Raw genomic sequence first — 20,118 nt, 5'->3', positions numbered from 1 at the left:
GCAAAAGTGAGAAATGAATCAGAGCCAGGGAGTACAGAGGTAGGCTGGAGTAAGGCCAGTTGAAATTTCTCCTCCACAGAAAATAAAAACAAATAAAAATACCTCCACACCCAACCACAGTGGAATTTCATCAAAAATAAAGTTGAATATTTTTGACAAACAGAACTTAAGATCTCCAACCAAAATTAATTCCTGTGTGTTGTTTTTTTGTAAAGAGCTTTCTCACCACCCCCACCCCAAAATTGGAGTAACTGAAAAAATCATTTATGGCAAAATATTTTGCAGGAAAAACAAAATAAGTAAATTCATGATCATTTCTAAGAGGGAGACACTCAGAGGGAGATGCTGAGTTGCTTTTACTGAGTCTGGAAGGTACATGCAGCTCTGATGCAATGGAGATTTTTCCTCTTGCAGCTAAAGTCAGGAGGGGAAGCTGCCTTTAATCATTTCTCTATAACATGTGCAGGTCTACAGTCACCTGCAAAGGGAAGCTTTGACAAAGCCAATGGCTAACGCTGGGTTTTTTTCTATGGACTCTTTCTGCAAAACCATCTCATGCCATTAAGTGCTGACGCTTGGATGGCATTCAAAAAGATGAAGATGGGCACTTGGGAAAAAGGACACTTCAGCAGTGCTCACCGACCCATGGTTAGTTTCTCTTGGACTCCCCAGTTCTCTGACCCCGGGTAGGAAACTTTCAGTGTGCCTAGTCTTTGCAAAAGCATTTTTTCCAGTTCAGCTCCCACTGGCTCCAACAGGGAAGGAACTATCGCTGGGGTCAGGCCGTTTACTATTGCCGTTTCCGACCTTTAGTCACACAAAGCTGGAACGTAACAGCAGAAGAGATCAGTATTTAACCCAAGTCCCCCACCTCCCCTACCTCCTGTCAGAAAGCAGGCATTGCTTTACGAGGTAGGTCGCTTCCTCTCTGAGCTTGTCTCACAGAGTAAAAGAAAAGCACCCGCTCTCCCAAAACGCCTTGAGCAGCAGCTATGCTTCAAGCACGCTAGGGCTAGCTCTAAAGAAAATCCACTACTCAGGTGCTCAGATGAAATGTTGCTCTTCTTATGCATAGTTTAAAAAGACACACAGTCTGGATCACCATAACCTGCAGCTCTCACTCACCCTTATGGTGACTTTACAAATTCACTCTCTAGCTTTCAGCACTCCAAAAAGGAGAGGGGGAAAAAAAAAACAACAAAGCTTACGACCTTAGCACCTGCAATGCTAAAAGCTCTGATCTTGGACAAGACGACACGACGTCCTTCTGTCACTCCTGCTATCAAAGCATTGCAAAGCGCTTGACTGACAATGAGTTTTGTCTCTCAGCTTCCCTATGAGGTTGGCATTACTCCCATTATACAGATGGGGAAATAGAGGCACAGCAGCTGAGTCATTATTGTAACAGATCTGGAAAGAGAACCCAGATGTCATGGTTTGCGACTGAGCATTAGACCATGCTTCCTCCTAGACAGCAAGAGATAGCCCTACCCAGTGCCTAGTGATCTGAAAGAAGTGGTTTTGGGGGGGCAGGCCTAGCATACTCTGGGAGCAGCAACTTCGGCAAGACAGCACTTGAAAAGCATCTTGGCTTTCATGAAGTTTTTTGGCCAGGTCTGTGACCCCCTGGGACACCCTCCCCACACACACAATTCCTCCTGCACACGCGCGCGCGCACACACACTTTAAGCACTAACCTTACCACCAGCTGTAGACAGGGTTAGATTGTTTGATAGCCCATAGTGCTGGCAGTGATGCAACATACAAAGGGGGGGAGAAAAGAGACAAAGGAAGGAGTTAAAGCTACTGCCTCTTTGGGGTGAGGGGAACGGGCTATCCTCCCTTATAAAAAGATCCCTATAGCTACGCCTGCCTCAGCAGATGTGCGTGTTTGGCATATTCTTCCTCCCACTCAATCACATCTGCTCCTTCCCCCCAGCCTTCAACTCCGAGGCCTTCAACCCCAGCATCTCCCCACCTCTGGTGCTCTATTGCTTCCCCCCCGGCAGACTGAACGCACCGCTCAAGCGGCCATCTCCCCCCTCCCAACACCAAAGGCCCCGAGTGCAGCCCACACGTCTCTCCTCCAATCCATTCAGTCTCCTCCTGACCACGGTGGCCAGTGACAGAAACCAAGCTCGTGCTACGAGAGGCAACCCTTCAGCAGCTGAGCGCACAGACAAATCGGGATTGATGTTGCCACCTTCCAAACAGATTCTTAAAGAGACCCTTTCCCCGACTTGGACGCCGGCGGGTGTGTTTGCACCAGCAAGCCATTCATCAGCACCCCACTCATCCACCCAGCGAGCAGAATATCATGTGACCTGGATGTCCAACGAAGACCAACCCAACTCAGCACGTTGAATGAGGCATTCCGCAAAGACCTCCAGCCAAGATTTTTCAATAGGACCCATATTCTGGGTGCCCGATTTGTGATTCTTGAAAGGACCCCCCCCCCGTCCTTTTCAGAAAGTGCTAAGCACCCCCCTTCTGGAAGAGGCTCCTGTCTCTCTTTGACAACACCCTGTGCGCTATAAGCAATGAGGTTCCTCCTTTGGATAAAGCTGCTCATATTTCTTACGGAGACACTCCCTTCGTGAACAGCTCTCGCATGGGAAGCAGTTCAGCAACTACAACCCAATGGGGGGAGAGGCTGGCTCTTAAGTTGCATTAAAAGAAGCTAGCAGCGATCTACCCGTAAGAACATTATTCAGGTGCCCATGAAAGAGGGAGTGGGGCCTACACGAGCCTGAATAGAAGGGAACGGAAAATGGAAAAATCCCCAGTTTAGAGTCAGCTGAAGAAGAGGAATTGCTCCTCCAAGAGGAGATCCCACTCAAATTCAGGGGTTATAGTACTAGCTTAGAGACACGTTTTGTGGCCGTTACAGAAGAATCACCACCAAAGCAGCTGCTTAGACTGCCCACCTGGAGTCATATTAACAGCTTTGCATCAATATATTGAACCAGGTCTGCAGCATGATGGCTAGTTTAAAAAGGCGCAAAAGACTCACCTAGGGAGAGGGAAAAAAATACACAACTGCTCCCCACAATGCACTCAGCTTCCAAAATGGTTCTAAAATGGGAGCGAAGGAGACAGTTTTACACAGCTGAAGGAAAATGGATTCCTCTGTTTCTACACAGACACTCAAAAGGTCACATCAAAATTGAAAGATCAATTTGTTCCTTGGCACCTTCATCAGTTATGCATGAAAGACCAGACTGTGCATACTTAGTATTCATAATTTGAGACATATCCTTAGATTGGAACAGCCAATTTAAATAGAAAAATGAACTTTTCTGGAATTTTTGTTAGTAGGACACTGATGAAAGAGGAATCTTTGTAAACTCAAACCCACTCAACATTCAATACCAGACTGGCTCAGTGTTACACTTGGAGAACATTCCATTACTCATGGTTTAGTAAATCTATTTGTCCACATCCTAAAATGAATTTCTACATTTGCTGTTCAACAGGTGATTTTAGCTGAGTGATTAAATGTTAGCCAAGAAGACTGTCCAAAGCTTGCTGAAAAATGGGGTAGAATACACAAAATGTTATGGCTAAGAAGAGAAAGTTTTTGAGTTAGGTTTAAAAAGGGAATAGTAAAAATTAGCCACTGCCTCTCATAGGAAGAGCCTGAGAAATTCTTGCAAGTTAAATAGATTTTTACACGTGGAGATTAAGTTTATTTGTACATAGGACTTACTTAGTGCTTCCATGTTTCACCTTTACAAAGCACAGCACAGTGAGGGGGAAATACCTGATGATTCTTACCTGAGGGCTGAGTCAAAAACCCAGCACTTAAGCAGGTGCTTAGCAGAGAGTTAGCCATCTGATTACAGTAAGTCTCCAGCAATCACTCTTCCACAGGTCTGCCACTGAAGAGACTGATGAAGACATGTGTTCTATAGGTGTTCCGTGTGCTGGTAGTTTCTGGTCATTTACTATCCATTAGATGTAGGAGGAAGATGGTAAGCGTTTCATGCGAGAAGCAATGAAAAGCTAATTTTTCTTGCCACCATGTTTGCACACGAAAGGAGTCCATCATTGGTATTCAAAAGATAGAACTTTTATTAATACAGATATTTTTTTTACAGCAAAAGGTTTAAGACTATGTACATATATTCACAACATTATATCTGTAAGTATATACTCCAAGGATCTCTAGAAAAAGAAGAGATTAATGTACAGCTGAATCCTCATGGTATGTACTTGCAACAAAAAGTTATTTTAGGGTGATCACAATTCCAGGTTGTGGGTGCTTGTTAAAGATAGGTTTGCATAGTCTGGGGGCTGTTTATACAATAGGCATATAGTAAATATATAAAACGTAAGCGTGCAAGTCTTGAATAATTTCTCCATTTACAAGAGATTAGTGCCACCTGTGAGACCAAACAAGATGTAAACTGTCTCCTGCGAAAATACCAAGCTTTTATAGTAAATGTGATGAGTCAGCTTCACAGCCGTGATCATATCACAGTAACCTTTATAAAATGCATGGTCTGTAAATTAAGAGTCATTCAGCTGTTTCCTAATACAATTATTTTCGCTCTCCGAGATATTTATTTATTTTGTACTTTGCACAATTTTAGGAGAGTTATAAGACTAATTCATTCCCAACATAGTGTTTCAGAACCAAGTTACAAATCTATAAAACAGATTAGTAGTATATTTCTCACAAGGCCACAAACACTGCAAACTGTGTCAGTGCACACATTTAGACTCATTAAGCTTAATCTTTTAATTAGCATAATCTTTATACCACCATTATTTATTTTCAAATCTAGAAGTACAGGAGATTAAGGAGTGGCATTTTTCTCCCAGCTTCTCAGGAGGTGTAGGTCTTGGAAAGAAACACCAAAATAGCATACAGGGGATTTGTTTTCTTGGAAAAACATCCAGATAAATATTGGTTTTCGCTTAATCCAATTCTGCCTCAGTCAACTAAGTGGCTCCATTAGAGAGAGATTGGTATGGAGACCAGATAGAGGTGTGCACCATAAGAGGTGGCCAACAGTGTTTTAGCATTAACCTATTCTACAACAGGTTTAATCCAACCCGCAATTTTCAATATACAATCAAAAGCTACGTTGTTACCAGAGAACCTTTTTACGACTATCAGTGCGACTGAAGTCTTCATATATAGTGTCACAGTGAAAAAATATTGCAAGCGTGAGAGGTCAATTGTAAGATACAGACGTCCAGCATTGTGGTGGTTTTTGGATCAGTAGCTTCTGGGTGGGAAGAGAAGTTGCAAATGAACACCCAGTCTGTTTTGACATTCTGGAACCATAGTTTTAGTTCAGGTTTTTAAAGTGAAAAGCTATAAACCTTTGGGTAAGTGTGCCAACTCCCATCTCGAAGCTAGCAAAAAAGAGGGCCAGACAACCCATTATTGATGACTGGCAACTATGGGGCTTGATCACAGGCATTCACAAGGGAAAATAAAACCTGTTACCTCTGATTTTAATACTGTTATCAGCTGTTGTACTTCTCGCCCTCTTAGTTTATCAAGAAGGTGAAATGCAGGAAGACAACTGCAGAACTAGAGTTGTTTTAGAAGCAGAGGATGAGTAACAGTTGTGCTTACAATTGCAATTATACGTGCAGGCGTCTAGAAAAATAGATACACAAACTAAAGAGTCTTTGGTGCTTGATAGTTCTTTTCAGAAGACAGCAAACTCTGTTGAATATGCATCCACCAGTATATTACCATCTAAGACTGTACATGTTACAATGTGGGGACCCTATACAAAATTAACTTCCATAATAAATGTAAACTGTAAAAGTTACTGAATAAATATATTCAAGAGCATCTCATTGTTTAGATAAAAAGCAAGGTAAAAAAATGTATTAAATGTTTAAAGCTTTGGTCTAAACAGTTGGTGCGATAACAGCATCTGTAAGAATGGTGAAATCTCCCCTTTAAGCAATCCTCAAGAACTTCACCCACTATGGCGTGCATTCAGTCCTTTGATTTTTAGTGGTTATTCTACCGCAAACCATAAGATGGAGGAGATCTTCAGAATCCAAACAGGTCATCTTTCCCTGCTGCATTTGAATCAATTTTGTCCCAGTCTACAGGTGAGAGGGTTTCTGCGCTCTGGATATCTTGAGCAGTCAAACCAGTATCCAGGACATGGGGGTTAGTTCTAGATTCAGCAAGTCTGAGAAGAGAGATCAACCAATCACCTTTATCCAAAAGGAAGGCGCTTATAGCCTCTATACTTATATCTCTATATTATTATATCTATACTACTATATGCAGCTTCAGACTTCGGCATCCTTCCTACAGCTTGCAAAGAAATGCTCCTAAATAGGGGAAAAGCTCATCTTTGCAGCTCTCCAAGTTTGATGCCTGCTTCACCTTGAAGACAGTCTACATTTGCAATGATGATTCCCTTTACATGATAAGCCTGGCAAAATGTTGCCTTTTTCTCCCAGCCTAGCACTGACTGGTGCATCATTATCAGGGACCTTATCTCACAGTTAAAAGAATGCCCTGACCAAAGAAAGCAGCCTCCCCAAAACGTCTAAATGTTCACCATTCCAGGAATACCTGAGCAAGCACCCAGGACTGTAATTCACTGCCACGCACATTCATTCCAAACAGTTCACAGCAGCACTCCTGGGTCTCAGAAGCCTGTTCTAAAATGTTACTCTTCAGAAGAAACAGTATTTAGCAGGATCTTTCATCCCAGGGCAGTACAGATGTTTATGAAAGTTAATGCCCCACATTTCTGCAATCATATTACTCAGTTCAGTTCAGTACTTCTCCCATGCAGAAAGTTCATATAATGATGGATTTTAGACTATCAACTCAAATTTGACTCTAAATGTATGGGTTTTTTTTTTTTTAAACCACAACAAAAGCCAAAACCAAACCCTAGTGATGCTTTAAAAAAAAAAAGACCAATGAAAAGTTCTTGTGATTTGTTAAATTCCATTGAGAACAGTTCAATAAATGTTCCCCTGAAGCATCTGCAACCTAGTCACTGTGACTGGGGTAACCTGAAAGTGAAACTCACAATTCAATGTCCAAACTGAGAGAAATTAAAAAAAAAAAAAAAAAAAAAAAAAAGATAGTGACTATTAAAATTGAACTTTAATAATCAAATTTTAAGTAGTCCAACATGTCTTCAGTAATGTAGGTGAGGAAACTGGTTTGGAGTAGGATTGAAGTTGGCAATGTCCCTGTAATGATTTAGGAATGATTTGCAACTTCTGTTTCCAAGGTGGCTGTACTCGCAGGGCACAATGCAATAAGGAAAGGGAGCCTTTGACCTTAAGTCCAGTGTGCTCGCTTTTTCTGCACTATAAGTTGAACTAGCCTTAACTGCTGTATGGTTTAAATAGGTCTATATTAGGGATTCGAGTTGTTTTCATTACACCAGTGCAAGTTTTCTAATATAATTAGCCACTTGGTTAGGTGATGAACTAGATCGGAGTTAGAGAGTCTTGCTCCTGGACTACACGTTTACAGTTCATTTGGGGAAGAGCAATATAAATAATATATTTGTGTTACACTAACATGGAGGAGGAGCAAGAAAGGGTTAATTCAAAAGTACAAGAAGGGGGACTGGAAACGGCCAGCTGAACTGATAGCATATCCATGCCAGCAAGAGGAGACGCTATCACCACGCTGCGTTTGCGGAATTAAATTCCCCATCTCACACACCTATCTCCATCCTTAAAAGGTTAGTCAAATATTTTGACAATCAGCCAGTCTCAAAGCCCATCTTTCAATTAACAGCTGAATCACGGACAGGGCTGCTCCCTGGGTCAGATCATGGGAGTTGATTAGATTAGAAGCATTATTAAAACTAGTCCTAGTCAAGTCTCTTGGGTTGGTCCCTAATGCCATAAACTTGTAAAGAGTTATTAGAATTACCTTGAAAATGCCTCCTCGAGACCATCATCCATTTCCTTTATTAAAAAGAAAGAAAAAAGAGGTAGTTGCTAAGCTAGTGTGCAAGTGTATTTAAAGAGTTGGCTCAGCTTTTCTTTGGCATAGATACAGCTGGAATCGTCAAGTGCTTGGAGCAACACTGGGTATCAGATGGAGACACGGCGCTGCAATTTTTTGCAAAGAGCAAGGACCTAATAGATTGAGGAATGCTGTTCCATCACCAACCGCATCTATTTCCAGCATCTCTCCGGTCTCTTCTCCCATCCCCATCAGCAGCAATCCCTTCGCCACCTCCGTACCAGTGCTATAGCCAACCTAGGACCTAATCCAAAGCCCAGTGGAATCGATGGGAGACTCAATCATCAAAAGGTTTTGGAATTCTCTCCCTATTCGCAAGCCTCCCAAAATGAAGCAGCCACACAACCGGCACCACAAACTCCCCCCACAACCAAGTTAACTGCAGGTATCCAAAAGCTGTGCAGTGTCAGGGATCGCTATTGCCTTGCCCCTTTCCAACACCTCCGGATGGTTTTCTGAGATTTCGATGTGTGCGTCCCACAAGTGCCTACTTTTGTTCTCTCAATGCAAAACCCCAGGGTTGTTCTCTTTAAAGGATCTGTCTGTTCTTTGCGTGCAGAGACACTTTTCCTAGTGTTGGAAATGGAAAGCTGATTGCTCTCTAGATTTTAGGATTGACGGAGTCAGCTGATTGCCCGCCTCATGTGAAGTTTGCACGGTGCAAAGCGCAACAGATGAGAAGGGGCTTCAGCCCCAGCTCAGCCGGATGCTTTCAGCAAAGCACCCTAAGCGCATACTTAATCTGGAACTTTGCGATGAGAACATTATACTTAAAGAGCTCTGGGGAGAGGGTTCCTTGAAAAGCTGCTGGTGTGCTTCCATTTCAAATCTCTTGCCTTTGGAGACTGCCCGAGAACAGTTACTGAACAAGGAGGGGAGAGGGGGGCAAGGAGGGTTGTTTTTAGTTTTAATTGGAAGACTAGGATTGAGATAAATTGAAAGGCTGATTAAATTTACAGGGGTTTTAAAGCTTTGGTGTCCTTATGATCTTGATGCCATTGACAGAGTTATGAAAAAAAAAAAAAGAAAAAAAAAAAAAGGAGGTTGGGTAATAGGTCTCCAGGACCTACCGTGATGTTAAAGCTGTTGAGATGAACAGGTGATACTCTAATTTGGCCTGAAGGTCACACAACTTGGGTTCAGACAGGCAGTCTCTGAAAGCAAAGCCCCTTGGCTAAAGAGGCCCCATCAGTGGGATAAGAGGAGGTAGTTTGAGATAGGGGGTTCAGTTCAGGACTTTACAAGTCATAAACCATCGACTGCATGGCTGCAGTACTGGTGTAACCCACAGCAACACTAGCCAGCCAAGGATGTCATAAAGCACATAAAGAAATGTCCAAGCCTCTGGAATTTGGGTTTGCAAAATAAGTTTACAAACTCTTCTGGAAATCCCAGGTCTGAGAAATCAACAGGAGCCTATGAAGGACTTAGGCTCTCACAGGAAGCAAACTTGCTTGGACACCTTTGAAAATCCCAGCATAAGTGGCTAAATAGTCTGGAAGTTCCACACCCCATCTCGAAGGCTTTGATTAAGAGGCGAGCCCAGAATGAGGGCAACCCCTACCCCCAGTGGAGGATGTTGTGACCATCAGAAAATAAAAGCTTCTTCACATTCACGCAGCATCACACGCCTCCCTCTTTCCAGCATGAGCTGCTAGCGCTCTGTACACTTACCCAGACACTGTTGTTGTTTTCAGACGACAAGCTCGGACCCAACTCATCTAAGCGTGTGGAGGTTGCGCCGATAGTCAGGGGAAATTTGGCAGCATCTTCAAAGTCCAACAAGTTTCCTGTGGCAACCGCTGTGTGAACAGAGCAAAAAAGGTCACCTAGAAAAACAGGTTACAGAGGGATCCTTTTCTCTGAGCTTGTGCAATGAAGAGATTTGCAATTCCTTCCCTGCACTCCCCCCAGTAAGAGGGACATGTCTAGATTCCTACTGGACTACGCTACCACCACTTATTTCCTTTGAGTTAACAGGCAGAGTCCTTCTCCACCCTTCCAGATTGGGGTGCTAGGTACTGTACAAACATCTGGCCAGGGATGGAGTAAAACCAGCCAACCTAGGGCATGTATTTACATAACCGAACGTTAAAGTTTTGGTCTCTGCTCAGTGCTCGTCTCACTTCCATCAGCCGCTCATGCTTCCTTTGGATCAGGTCCATTATTCTATCCTGCTATGATTATTCTTACGCCACTCTTCTTTGCTACTGAGCCCCACCACATCATCTTGTGGTGCGCCTCAACCTCCATGGATTTCAACCTCTTCCATTTTGTCTCTTGAATACAGGCAACGTGCCCCCTCCTTCTCTTAAGCCTCTTGGCTACTTCTGAGTTTCCTGTTCATTGGGAAGCCAGATGTTGTTCTCGGGCTCACGTTAGCCACCCGCACTCAGAATGCAGCAGCTTTTCCCGTTTGCCACAGCCAACGGGTAAAGCCGTTGCGTGGCGCTTCTGGAGGGGGACGTCCTAGCATTGCACTGATATACTCCCTGAAGACAGAGACCCACAGAGCATGTGTGATTGTAAAGGTTGCTGCAAGCTGGCTGGCCAGGCCTGACATTTCTTGATTCGACACAGTTCCTTCTCTTCGGTGCCTGCACAGCTGAGCAATCCACCTGGTTCTGCTCTGCAGCTTCAGCAGAGGAGGGCATGTGAAAACAGGCTGCAGTCACTCTTTAGTATTAGTAGCCATGACTGAGAATGGCTCCCTTCATCGGTGGTTTGCCGAGAACAAATCTACACCATTGATACAAAGGGGCTTGCTCTGCTCCAGTTTCCATATTCTTGCCTAGAGACTCGGTCAAATGCAGATGAAAAACCCAATCACCAAGTTACTCAGAAGTATTTAGATCCCTGAAAGCTAATAGGTGTCCTTTCGTTCATCACTTACATGCTTTAAGGCAGGCAGGGTCTCCTGAGTTTGGGCCACTGGCACCTTCTCCCTCCGAGATGAACTTTTCCCGCTTTTCTTTCTCTGCAACAAGAAAAGTCTCCCTCACTGTCTGTGGGCACTGGATTTCCTGATGTGCATTTCACTAATGCAAACCTGGGATATATAGTGATCATGAGAGCTGGCTGGGAGCTTTCCCCATCAGGGCATTTCTGTCAAAGTATTTGTTTTGCAAAAAAATTGAAGTTCTGCCACAAAAGGTTTGACTTCCCAGCGGGAGGGGAATTCAATGAGGGCTCCTGGACTGTCTGCCTAGAAGACACTCCTGCAAGCAGAAAAATGAAATTGACAAAAGCCTTCCAGGCAGGGAGCCTTAAGATTCCATTTTTGGTTCTCCCAGAAATGGAGCTTTTCCTGGAAAATGCAAAAAAAAAAAAACCCTTTTTACAGGGCAGGGATTGACTTTTTGGTCACAAATTAGGGCACAATTTTTCTTCCCCAGGCTGCGCTTTCCATTTTCCAGCCAACTTTCGTGACCACCTGCATCAAGGGCTTCGTGTACTTGGGGAAAGTGTTTCCTGCAGTCACATCCTCAGGATTCCCTTTTGTGTTTCTGAAGTTCCACTCACCTCTACAAAAAAACCCATCACCACCCAAGACACTTGGAGCCAGTTCCTCTCTCTTCTCCCAATGAGCCTCTTGGGTGGCATATAAGGACAGTATAGGAGATGCAAATAGATGGGATGTGCGTGTGAGGGAGTTTCCCCAGTGCAGGAGATGCATAGGGCCGACACAGTGTAGTGCTCAGAACTATGGATTTTTGTGGGGAGAGGGGAGAAGTCTCTAACTTACATGCTAAGGGATGTACCAGCATGTAAGCAACCTAGAATACAGATGGCACCTTCATCCCAGGTGCTCTTTCTCCTTGGGTTGGGCTTTCTCCACGGCACGGCACAGATTCTGCCCCGAGTGGTCTGATTTTAAGATGTGACAGCACCACAACTTCACGAGAGTTGGGAGCTACGGAGCTCGGCACCTCTTTGGGTGGGGTGGTGAAGAATAGCGCCAGCCCCTAAACATTAAATTCACCCCAGGCCAGGGTGAGAGAGAGAAAGAAAGGGACACTGGTGTGGGGCTGACTTGGAAAGAATATCTAGTTACTTTGCAGCTTGTTAGGTGCTACATAGTTCACGTGCCCACCTATGGGGAAAGCAACAGGCAGAGACAAATTTACACTAGCAGGACTCTGTATGCTGTGTCAGCCACTGATTGCAAACTCCAGAGCTTGCAGTCAGAGTCACAGGAACCCTGCAGTTCTGTTAGCAGCACAGCCAGAATGTTACTCAATGCCCTCCCTCCCTTTTTTTCCCAGTGCATATTTTAAAGATCACTTGAAAGGATAGTAAACCCAAATTATTTCCTTGGATATACTGCAAGACACAGACACACACCCTCACCTTCTTTGGATGCTTGCCAGAACTCAAATGCCACTTTGAACGCTTGAGCTACTGTTAGGGCAACTGCCTGGGCCTGAAAGACACAGTTACACAGTGCATTAGGAGACAGTTTCTCATGTAGATTTAAATCATTTGGTGGTTCTGCCGATAGAGGTTAATCTGGATTTTACTAGTTCTCTGGCGCTAGTACTCCTACACCACTTTAGAAAGAGTAATCAAATATTGATGCAGCAGGGATTATTTGCTCTCCATAGGAGGCTGCTGCACAGAGCTGGCTGTAGGTGTGTTACACCTAAGGAAACAAACAATTATATTCAGAGAGAAGAGAAGGTATCACACTGACAGCTCAGGAGACAAGACCCCTCTAGCCTCAATGCACACCGAGCTCCTTGCAAATTGGCCTCACCCGCGTGCCAGGCAGGATGATTACTAGCAATCATCCAAGGTACTTGTATGCCCCCCACATCACTGTAGTATCTGAGCACGTCACCATCTTTAATAGACTTTTCCTCACAACACCCCTGTGAGGCAGGGCAGTGCTATTATCCCCATTGTACAGATGGGGAAACAGAGGTACAAAGAGGTTAAGTGACTTGCACAAGGTCATGCAGGAAGCCTGCGGCAGAGCATGGAATTAAAATTGGTTCTTCCAAATCCTGGATGAGTGCCCTAGTCACTGGATACTGCAAGAAAGATGCCTGTGGTGGCAAGTGTTCTCAACTGGACTGAGTGCCGTCCACTCGTTTCAGTTACGATGCTGAGTGACCAGCAATGAGGGCCACTACAGCTGCCGGGCTGGATTTGGAATGGCAGGTTAGAGAGATGCAGCCCATTACAAATTCTTTCCCCTCCTCCCCACTCCAGTGAGTTCAGAACCAAGAAGATCTGGAGTTGCAGGACGCCGTAAGAAAAAGAGCTAGACACTGCGGGGAGTGAAAGCTGGTGTTCCCCCCCATTCACAGTTTCAGATCTTAATTACAGAGTATGGGGTGAATGTTAATTAGCACATTAGAGATACGGGGGAAGCTTTTAAAGGCACAAAGGGTAGTTTAGGCGCCCATCTCCCAGTGAAGACAACGGGAGCCTCTCCTATCTTGAGGGGACTGTTACACCCACTTGCACCAGCAGCAAGTTTTGCCCTCTGTTCCACACATTTTTTGTACCACTGTAACTGCACTGCTCAAAAAACAGGTTTAATAACTATCCCTGTGTGGACTCTGCATAGACCAGCTCTCCCAAGTGTACAGACATAAGGCACACTGCTGTCCCTGCATCCACACCAATGCAACTGTACGTTTCTAGACAGAGCTGTACAAACAAACATGCTCAGACCAGCCCTTGGAGCTAAACAGAAAGTGTGGTGAGGTCATGATGGAGGATGCTGGTTTCATTAAAAAGAGTTCACTGCAGATTCAGATGCAGTAGCACGCATTCCACGGCTGAAGCTGGTTTAGAAGTTTGTTTTTATAGTCACATGCGACACAAATCCAGATTCCAAGATACGGAAACTTCCCCCTCCTCTATGCTTTGGGGAAAGCAAAAAAAAAAAAAAATGTTTAATTGAGAAATAAGTTCATGGGCTTTTTTTTTTTTTAAAAAAAAAGGGAAAAAAAAGCACACAAAACCCATCTCTGCCAATTAAACCTCACGAAGTAGAAGATCTCATTTGAATGTCTGAGCTATTTACATCTTTGATGGACGCGTGAATGCTTTATGGCAAAACCTTAAATATGGTAATTAAGTATGAAACTCCCCACAGCTGTTTACAATTTAAGCTGTCACATCTGAATCAAGTTTAATAGACCCAGCTATGGTTGAGAATTGCCCATGAACTAAAAATATGGACTAATTATATGCCAGAGACTGGTAGCTATACATACATTCAGAGACCGTTCCCTGTGTTAGAAAGAGTCTTAGAGGCCAGGCTCTGGTAGCGCATTGTCAGTTTACCTTGTATCAGCATGGCATTCACGCATTTTATGTGCGGACAAAGAGATTCTACTTTCCACCACAAAAGGCCTTGGAGAACTTTTTATTTTGAGGAAGACGTATTGAGCTGATGTACCAAAGAGATAATTCTTTTAGCGCTAGAGAGATTTAAATTTTAATTTGCAGAGAGAGGCTTATCTTGGCAGTGCAAAGATGGGGCAGTGCTTTGCAGACTGGTTGCTTCCATTTGTCTCGCCGCTCCCCCAGATATGTGGGGGAAAGGGACAGAATATTAACGCTGCCATGCGTGCCTGGAGCAGCGGGGGTGTTTGGAACCGAGGTTTGGGCTACACTGCTGGGGGCCAGGGCTCGCCTCTTCTCTCCCCCAGCCTGAGAGAAAGGGGCTTCCTGCAGGGGGAACGCCGCAGTAAGCTGCGATGGAGAAATCCACCCCCCAGGGCCAGTGCTAGCCCCATTGGGGGCCCTACGCAGGAACATTTTTGCCCCCAACACATAGTAAAAATGAACAGGGGACCCCTTGAGCTGCTCGGCACCCTAAGCAATTGCTTAGTCTGCTTAAGCCGTGTGCCAGCTCTGCTCCCCCCGCAACGTTGTGAGAACAGCTGTTGCTGCAGCCCCTTCGGGTTACACTTCCCTCCCCTCCCCCATTCGGGGTGCTGGTGGGAATGGCAGAAATAAGGAGAGGAGGCAGGCGGTGTGCAGCTCCCTGCCTGCACCACACCACTGCGGGAGAATCTCCCCCTCACCCCCACTGAAGCCGAGCTCCATCGTGCAAGGGATGAGCATCCCCCAGCCACGCAGGCTTCCGGCCCCTGCATGCTACAGCTGCATGGGCGCCTCCACGGAAAGGGGCTTCTGCAGCTCTGTGTCTGGGGGAGGGGAATGCATAGGTCTGCTCCCCCTCCCCCATCCTACTAGAGAAGGCAGAGGAGGACACCCCCATTTCCTAGCCCCCTTTACTCATCCACATCTAGACTCTCTGGCACGTCGGCTCCTGCCTCCCCATTTTGGGAGATCTGATCTCTCTCTACACCCACTCACAGCTTATGCCCAGTGACCCATTTCTCTCCCTGGCCAACTCTGAAGTGCTGGGCCCTTGCCCGGGGTAAACCAGCTCAGCAGAGCTCTCCCCCTACGGGATACATTGAATCGGCAGGGGAGGGAGAACCGAACGGAAAAAAAAACGCCCCCAACCGTTCAGAACAAAAGCTGGAGTCTATTTCCCAGCCCCAGCTATTCTCCTTCGCCAGCGTTAAAGGTCTAGTGTTTCACACGGCGCGTCAGTTACAGCGCGATGGTGCTAAATCTGCAGCCAAGTGTATCGTTAACAAAAAAAAGCATCGTGGGCTTCGAAAGCGAGAAAGCTCTTAAAACTGTCCCACAAAGCAGGGGGGAAAGCTGAGGTGAAGCAGGACCAGGCATTTCCATCCCCACCCCACCCCCCATTAACCAGGCAGCAGAGGGCATTTCAGCACTCTCCTTTTTAAAATTCTTCCCTCCCGCAGCGCCCCCGGGAAGAATCTCGGCACTCTGGATGCAAGGGCAGCATCGCAGAACACGCCGACAATCCCGCTGCAGTCCTGGGGAACTAGGGACGAGGCAGAAACCATGCTGCCTGCCATTGCATGAAGCTAGGAAGTGCCAGGAGCATTTCAGCAGGTGGGAAGGGCTTGGGACAATTTAGCAAATGCTACTCCCCTCCCACCCCCACATTAAGATCAATGCCTCCTTCCCACCCAGCCTGACCAGTAGAGGCAGGTTCTGCTTAACTTGAAGCATGTGAACAGTTCCATTGACTAAACATGTGGCGAACACTAAGCGTGCACAGAATATTTATGGGATCAGGGACCTAAAGTAAGTTCCCAGGCTTAACTCGATGTCTTTTTTTTTTTTTTTTACTTGGCATTTTGCTTCAATAGGCGACTGTCGCGTCTGAGACCGGGAGATGGGTCTTCACCTCCTGGGTGCTCGTACCCAACTGGTTAGATGAGCAGAGACCCCGGGGCTCCCATTAGAAGTGAAGTGGTGGGTGGTTGGCACCTCAAAGTCAAATCCAGCAAGGAATTTAAAATCCCTCCCACAGAACCACCACAGAAGTCACCTAACAGATATCTGCCCCCTCCCACGGGCATGAACGCAGGTTGATTTAGCCTCGCTGCATCAGGAACTCCAATTCCCGCAGGCACAGCAGTTTGCCGGACCAAGCCCATAGATCAATAAACCCATCGCTCTGGGAACAGCCGGAAGGATCTGTGCCCTCCTTTCTACTGACCAGTTTCCCTTTGGGGCAGAGGAAGGCGTGGCACTCCAGGTTCTCGTTGTGCTGGCTCTGAGCAATGTAGGCGAAGACTTTATCGTGGGTCTTGTCTGCCGTGCAATACGATATCCTGAAAGTCAGAGGGAGGGCGAGTTAGGCGCCTGGCTCATGGCAGGGGCTGCACAGGTAGGGAGGAGAGCAGCTCACACAACCTCACACCGCGAGCGCCGAATGTCAGACACAGCATGGAAGACACGGGGGGAACATGAGTGCCACCAAGTTCTACGAACCACCCGTTTGAGATGGGGGAATCCTTAAGAAACTCCTGGCCTGAATGCAAATGACCTGCACCCCCATCTCATGCTTCAGAACCACTAACCGTGAAGGCAGCAAAGAAGGACAGACGGGAGCAGAGCCACACACCGAAGCCTTTGCTTGAGGCGAGGAAACTCTTGGCCTGAGTTTTGTGACTTGCTAGTTTTTGATCTGGGCAAGAGGCACTTTGCTGTCAGGACAATCGCAGGGATACGCTCTGCCAGCAAAGGAGAGAGCCGGAGTTGTTCCAGCATCACAAATTCCTCTGGAAGCTCCCCTGTGTGCACTTCAGTCACAGAGAGAAGCCAATGCCAGGGACCACGAAAGTCTGCCTGAAAGGATGAGACTCAAACTCCAGGAGATCTAGCAGATGCAGGCATCCTTGAACCTAATAGGACACGGGGACGCACTCAGCCTGTGGTTTGAGGAACATTCCCTCTGACGGGCTGCTTTCCCTTGAGCAGGCAGAGAGCGCTTTAAATTTCTGAACAAGCTTCCGGCCAGCAAGCAGGATGCCCTTTGACCAGGTATCGGCCAGGTTAGCAGACCATAAATGCGCCTTTGCGGAGTGTGGGGGCAGGAGCCTCAGAGTACAGAGCACTTCCTTTCCCGCCCCCCACCCTGTCCACCTCTCCTACATCCATCTGTTCTGATATTCACGGAGGAATCAATGACTCCCACCCTACGTCAGGGAGCATCATCGCTAGCCACGGCAGAGGAGTCATTGGGATGCAGCGCCAGGTACACACACAACGGGCAGCAATTTAATCTAGCTAGCTACTGACGCGCTGACCTGCCCACAAAACAGGTTCAGGAAACCCTAAGGAGAGGATTAGAAAAAAGAGGGGGCACTTGGCTTAGTCTTCTTGCAACTCCAGATTCTCTGTCCAGCCCTTGCTCACGGGGCTGGTCTACAGAAAGGGGGAAGGGCATCCCATTTCCCAACAGACAGATTTATTTACACGGCAGACTGTGTGTGAGCATTAGGCTACTCGTACTCATCGGGCTACGCTTTGCTTTGCCAAGCTGTGTCATGCTTTGCATGAGGCACGTCAGGTTTATTCGCCTTCATCATTTGCTTTCAAAGTAGGAAGGTTGATTTTTTTTTAACACTCCCCTCCCCCCCCACACACACACATCCCCAGCCCCCACCCCGCACTCTTCCTAGCGATGCTCACGGTTCACCTCCACGTACAGTCGTTATTAGTTTTCAGAGGCAGGGTCATTCACACCAGGCTCTGAAGTTAATCGGTTTTGTAACTGGAAGGCAAGTCACCGCACAGGAGGGGTGTGTCTGAAGACCACCTACAGTCTCACGGAGGCTGCCTTTTAAGCGGCGGTGAATCAGTTATGATGCCTGCTTGAGAACTCAGAGTTGTGAAGAGATCACAGTCTCTGCAGTTACAGGTTGGAGGGGGAGCGCTCCAGAGACCACAGTTGCGTAGGTTCAAACATGATCCGGAGCATGGGGGAAAAATTACTTTGGGCATTAAAAGAAAGCTTGCAAGAGAAAATTAAAATACAAAATCATGCAAACCAACCCCCCTCCCCGCCCCTTAGAAAAAGTTATTCCTTCAGCCAAAGTGTTACTGGTTTACAGAACTGCCTCTGCTGCGGCGCACACAGCCTCCCGAAGACACACAGACTTCAGGTCAACGGAATCAGAGCACATCTTCATAGAAACATTGCCTGGAGGGAACAGCTTTACAGGTCCCTGTCCAAGTGTCCTAGCTGAACTGAAGGCAGCAGCTAACGGAACTATTCAGACGTCAGGTCTCCACTCACTAGTTTCTCCACCCCATCCTCCCCCGCAGGGTACCTTCATTGATTTCAGTAGACCAGCATAAATCAGGAGTGATTAAGAGAGCAGAAATCGGGCACAAAGGTCTGCAGCTGTGAACTTCGATTTGTGAGGGTGCGATGGGGAGAGAAAATTGCCGAAGGAACGCCACACTCATGACTTTACCCTGACAGTTTCCCTTTTCCACACAGGCCACGGCCATTTGTTAGAGCTATTTCACCACTGCACAGCCTCGCAGAATGACACTGATGCTATCACTTAGTGGAGGACAGAACTAGAGGACATCACAGACATTCAAATCCTCCTCTCCAGAGCTGCCTCAGCTACCTTTTGCACCTCTTAAAAGTCCCCGACTCTCTGGGTCCTATGGTAATTGAGAGCACATCTGATTCCACAATACGATCAAAATACCCTTCAGTGGATGCGGCATCTTCTAGAGTCAGGATCACCAATCTGCACAAACTGCAGGCTTTGTATTTTGCAGTCTTTCCTTATCCTTCCTCCTTCTTGGATACGTTTATTGCATTAGACAGATGTTTTTTCCTTTGGATTCCCATGGTGATTAGTGCTCACTCATTCCCTTCTTACCACGTATCCTTGTCTTTCGATCTTTGTTTTTAAGAACTGAGATTCTTAAGAAGTTGTCAGCCTCCAGTACAGGTAAAGATCCTGTTCTCTCTCTTCCCCCTCTCCCCCCCATGCCCCCACTACACTATGGGCTGTGAAGCCAGGGCAAATACTCCCAACAGTTTGGGCAGAAACTGGTTTGGGTTCCACCTATTTACATGCTGAAGTGTCTCCAATAACATACCTGTATATCGAGACATTTTCTATCAATTCGTTAGTTTCGCTGTCATTTAGGACAATCCCTCTGGGAGATACCTTCAGTGTAACTTTCTGCAGTTTCTTCCCTCGTGCTTTAGCCTGTGAAAAAGAAATAGATTTATGGGTATTTAGCATGGTTATATCAAAAGCTGTTTCAGAGGCAGATTACTCACTATAGACATGTATTGTTTAATAGACAAGTTAATGACACTTGTTACCATCAGAGACTGAATTTACTACTGGGTACGAAAAGGCCCTTATTAAAATTATACCTTTGCTGAAGTACTGACTGATACCGAAGACAGATTAGAGCGCACACACCCCTGAATGTGCTTTATTACTGTGTCTACACCCTTTGCGGTCAGAGGAACCTTGCTGCGCTGATTACAGTGTCTGCATGCTACATGGCTGGGATGGATGTCGCCTTGGCAGAGATCAACTGGCAAATTCATGCAGAATCTGGCAAATTTTAAGAGGTTTAGTTTTTAGTCTGATATCCAAAGAAATACTAGAGCTCTCAGACGATACATTAGCCAGCGACAGAGGGGTGGCACGCAGTGGAGTCCGACTGATCCCCAAGTTTTGTTTAAACAGAGCTATCCTTTGTGGCAGTAGTTACACCGCACCTGT

At 46.1% G+C, this 20,118-nt stretch overlaps 1 protein-coding gene across 2 annotated transcripts in view; it reads right to left on the bottom strand.

Annotated features, from left to right (window-relative positions):
- Window positions 1-4,050: 4,050 nt before the first annotated feature.
- LDLRAP1 (low density lipoprotein receptor adaptor protein 1) overlaps window positions 4,051-20,118 on the bottom strand; it is a 31,124-nt gene continuing 15,056 nt past the window's right edge. For both annotated transcript variants that reach the window (XM_067533856.1, XM_067533855.1), the window contains exons 3-9: window positions 19,475-19,587; window positions 16,563-16,677; window positions 12,341-12,413; window positions 10,884-10,967; window positions 9,665-9,792; window positions 7,895-7,929; window positions 4,051-6,170 (exon numbers count right to left, since the gene is read on the bottom strand). In XM_067533856.1, coding sequence (XP_067389957.1) covers window positions 6,026-6,170; window positions 7,895-7,929; window positions 9,665-9,792; window positions 10,884-10,967; window positions 12,341-12,413; window positions 16,563-16,677; window positions 19,475-19,587 — 693 coding nt within the window. In that variant the 3' untranslated portion in view covers window positions 4,051-6,025. The remainder of the gene's footprint in view (window positions 6,171-7,894; window positions 7,930-9,664; window positions 9,793-10,883; window positions 10,968-12,340; window positions 12,414-16,562; window positions 16,678-19,474; window positions 19,588-20,118) is intronic.

This window comes from Emydura macquarii, unplaced genomic scaffold, assembly GCF_026122565.2.
Source record: "Emydura macquarii macquarii isolate MOO-44397 ecotype Brisbane River unplaced genomic scaffold, CSIRO-AGI_Emac_v2 contig_3348, whole genome shotgun sequence".
Classification (NCBI taxonomy): domain Eukaryota; kingdom Metazoa; phylum Chordata; order Testudines; family Chelidae; genus Emydura; species Emydura macquarii.
The sequence above is the reverse complement of the archived record's forward strand: the minus strand, read 5'-3'. Positions and strand labels throughout refer to the sequence as shown.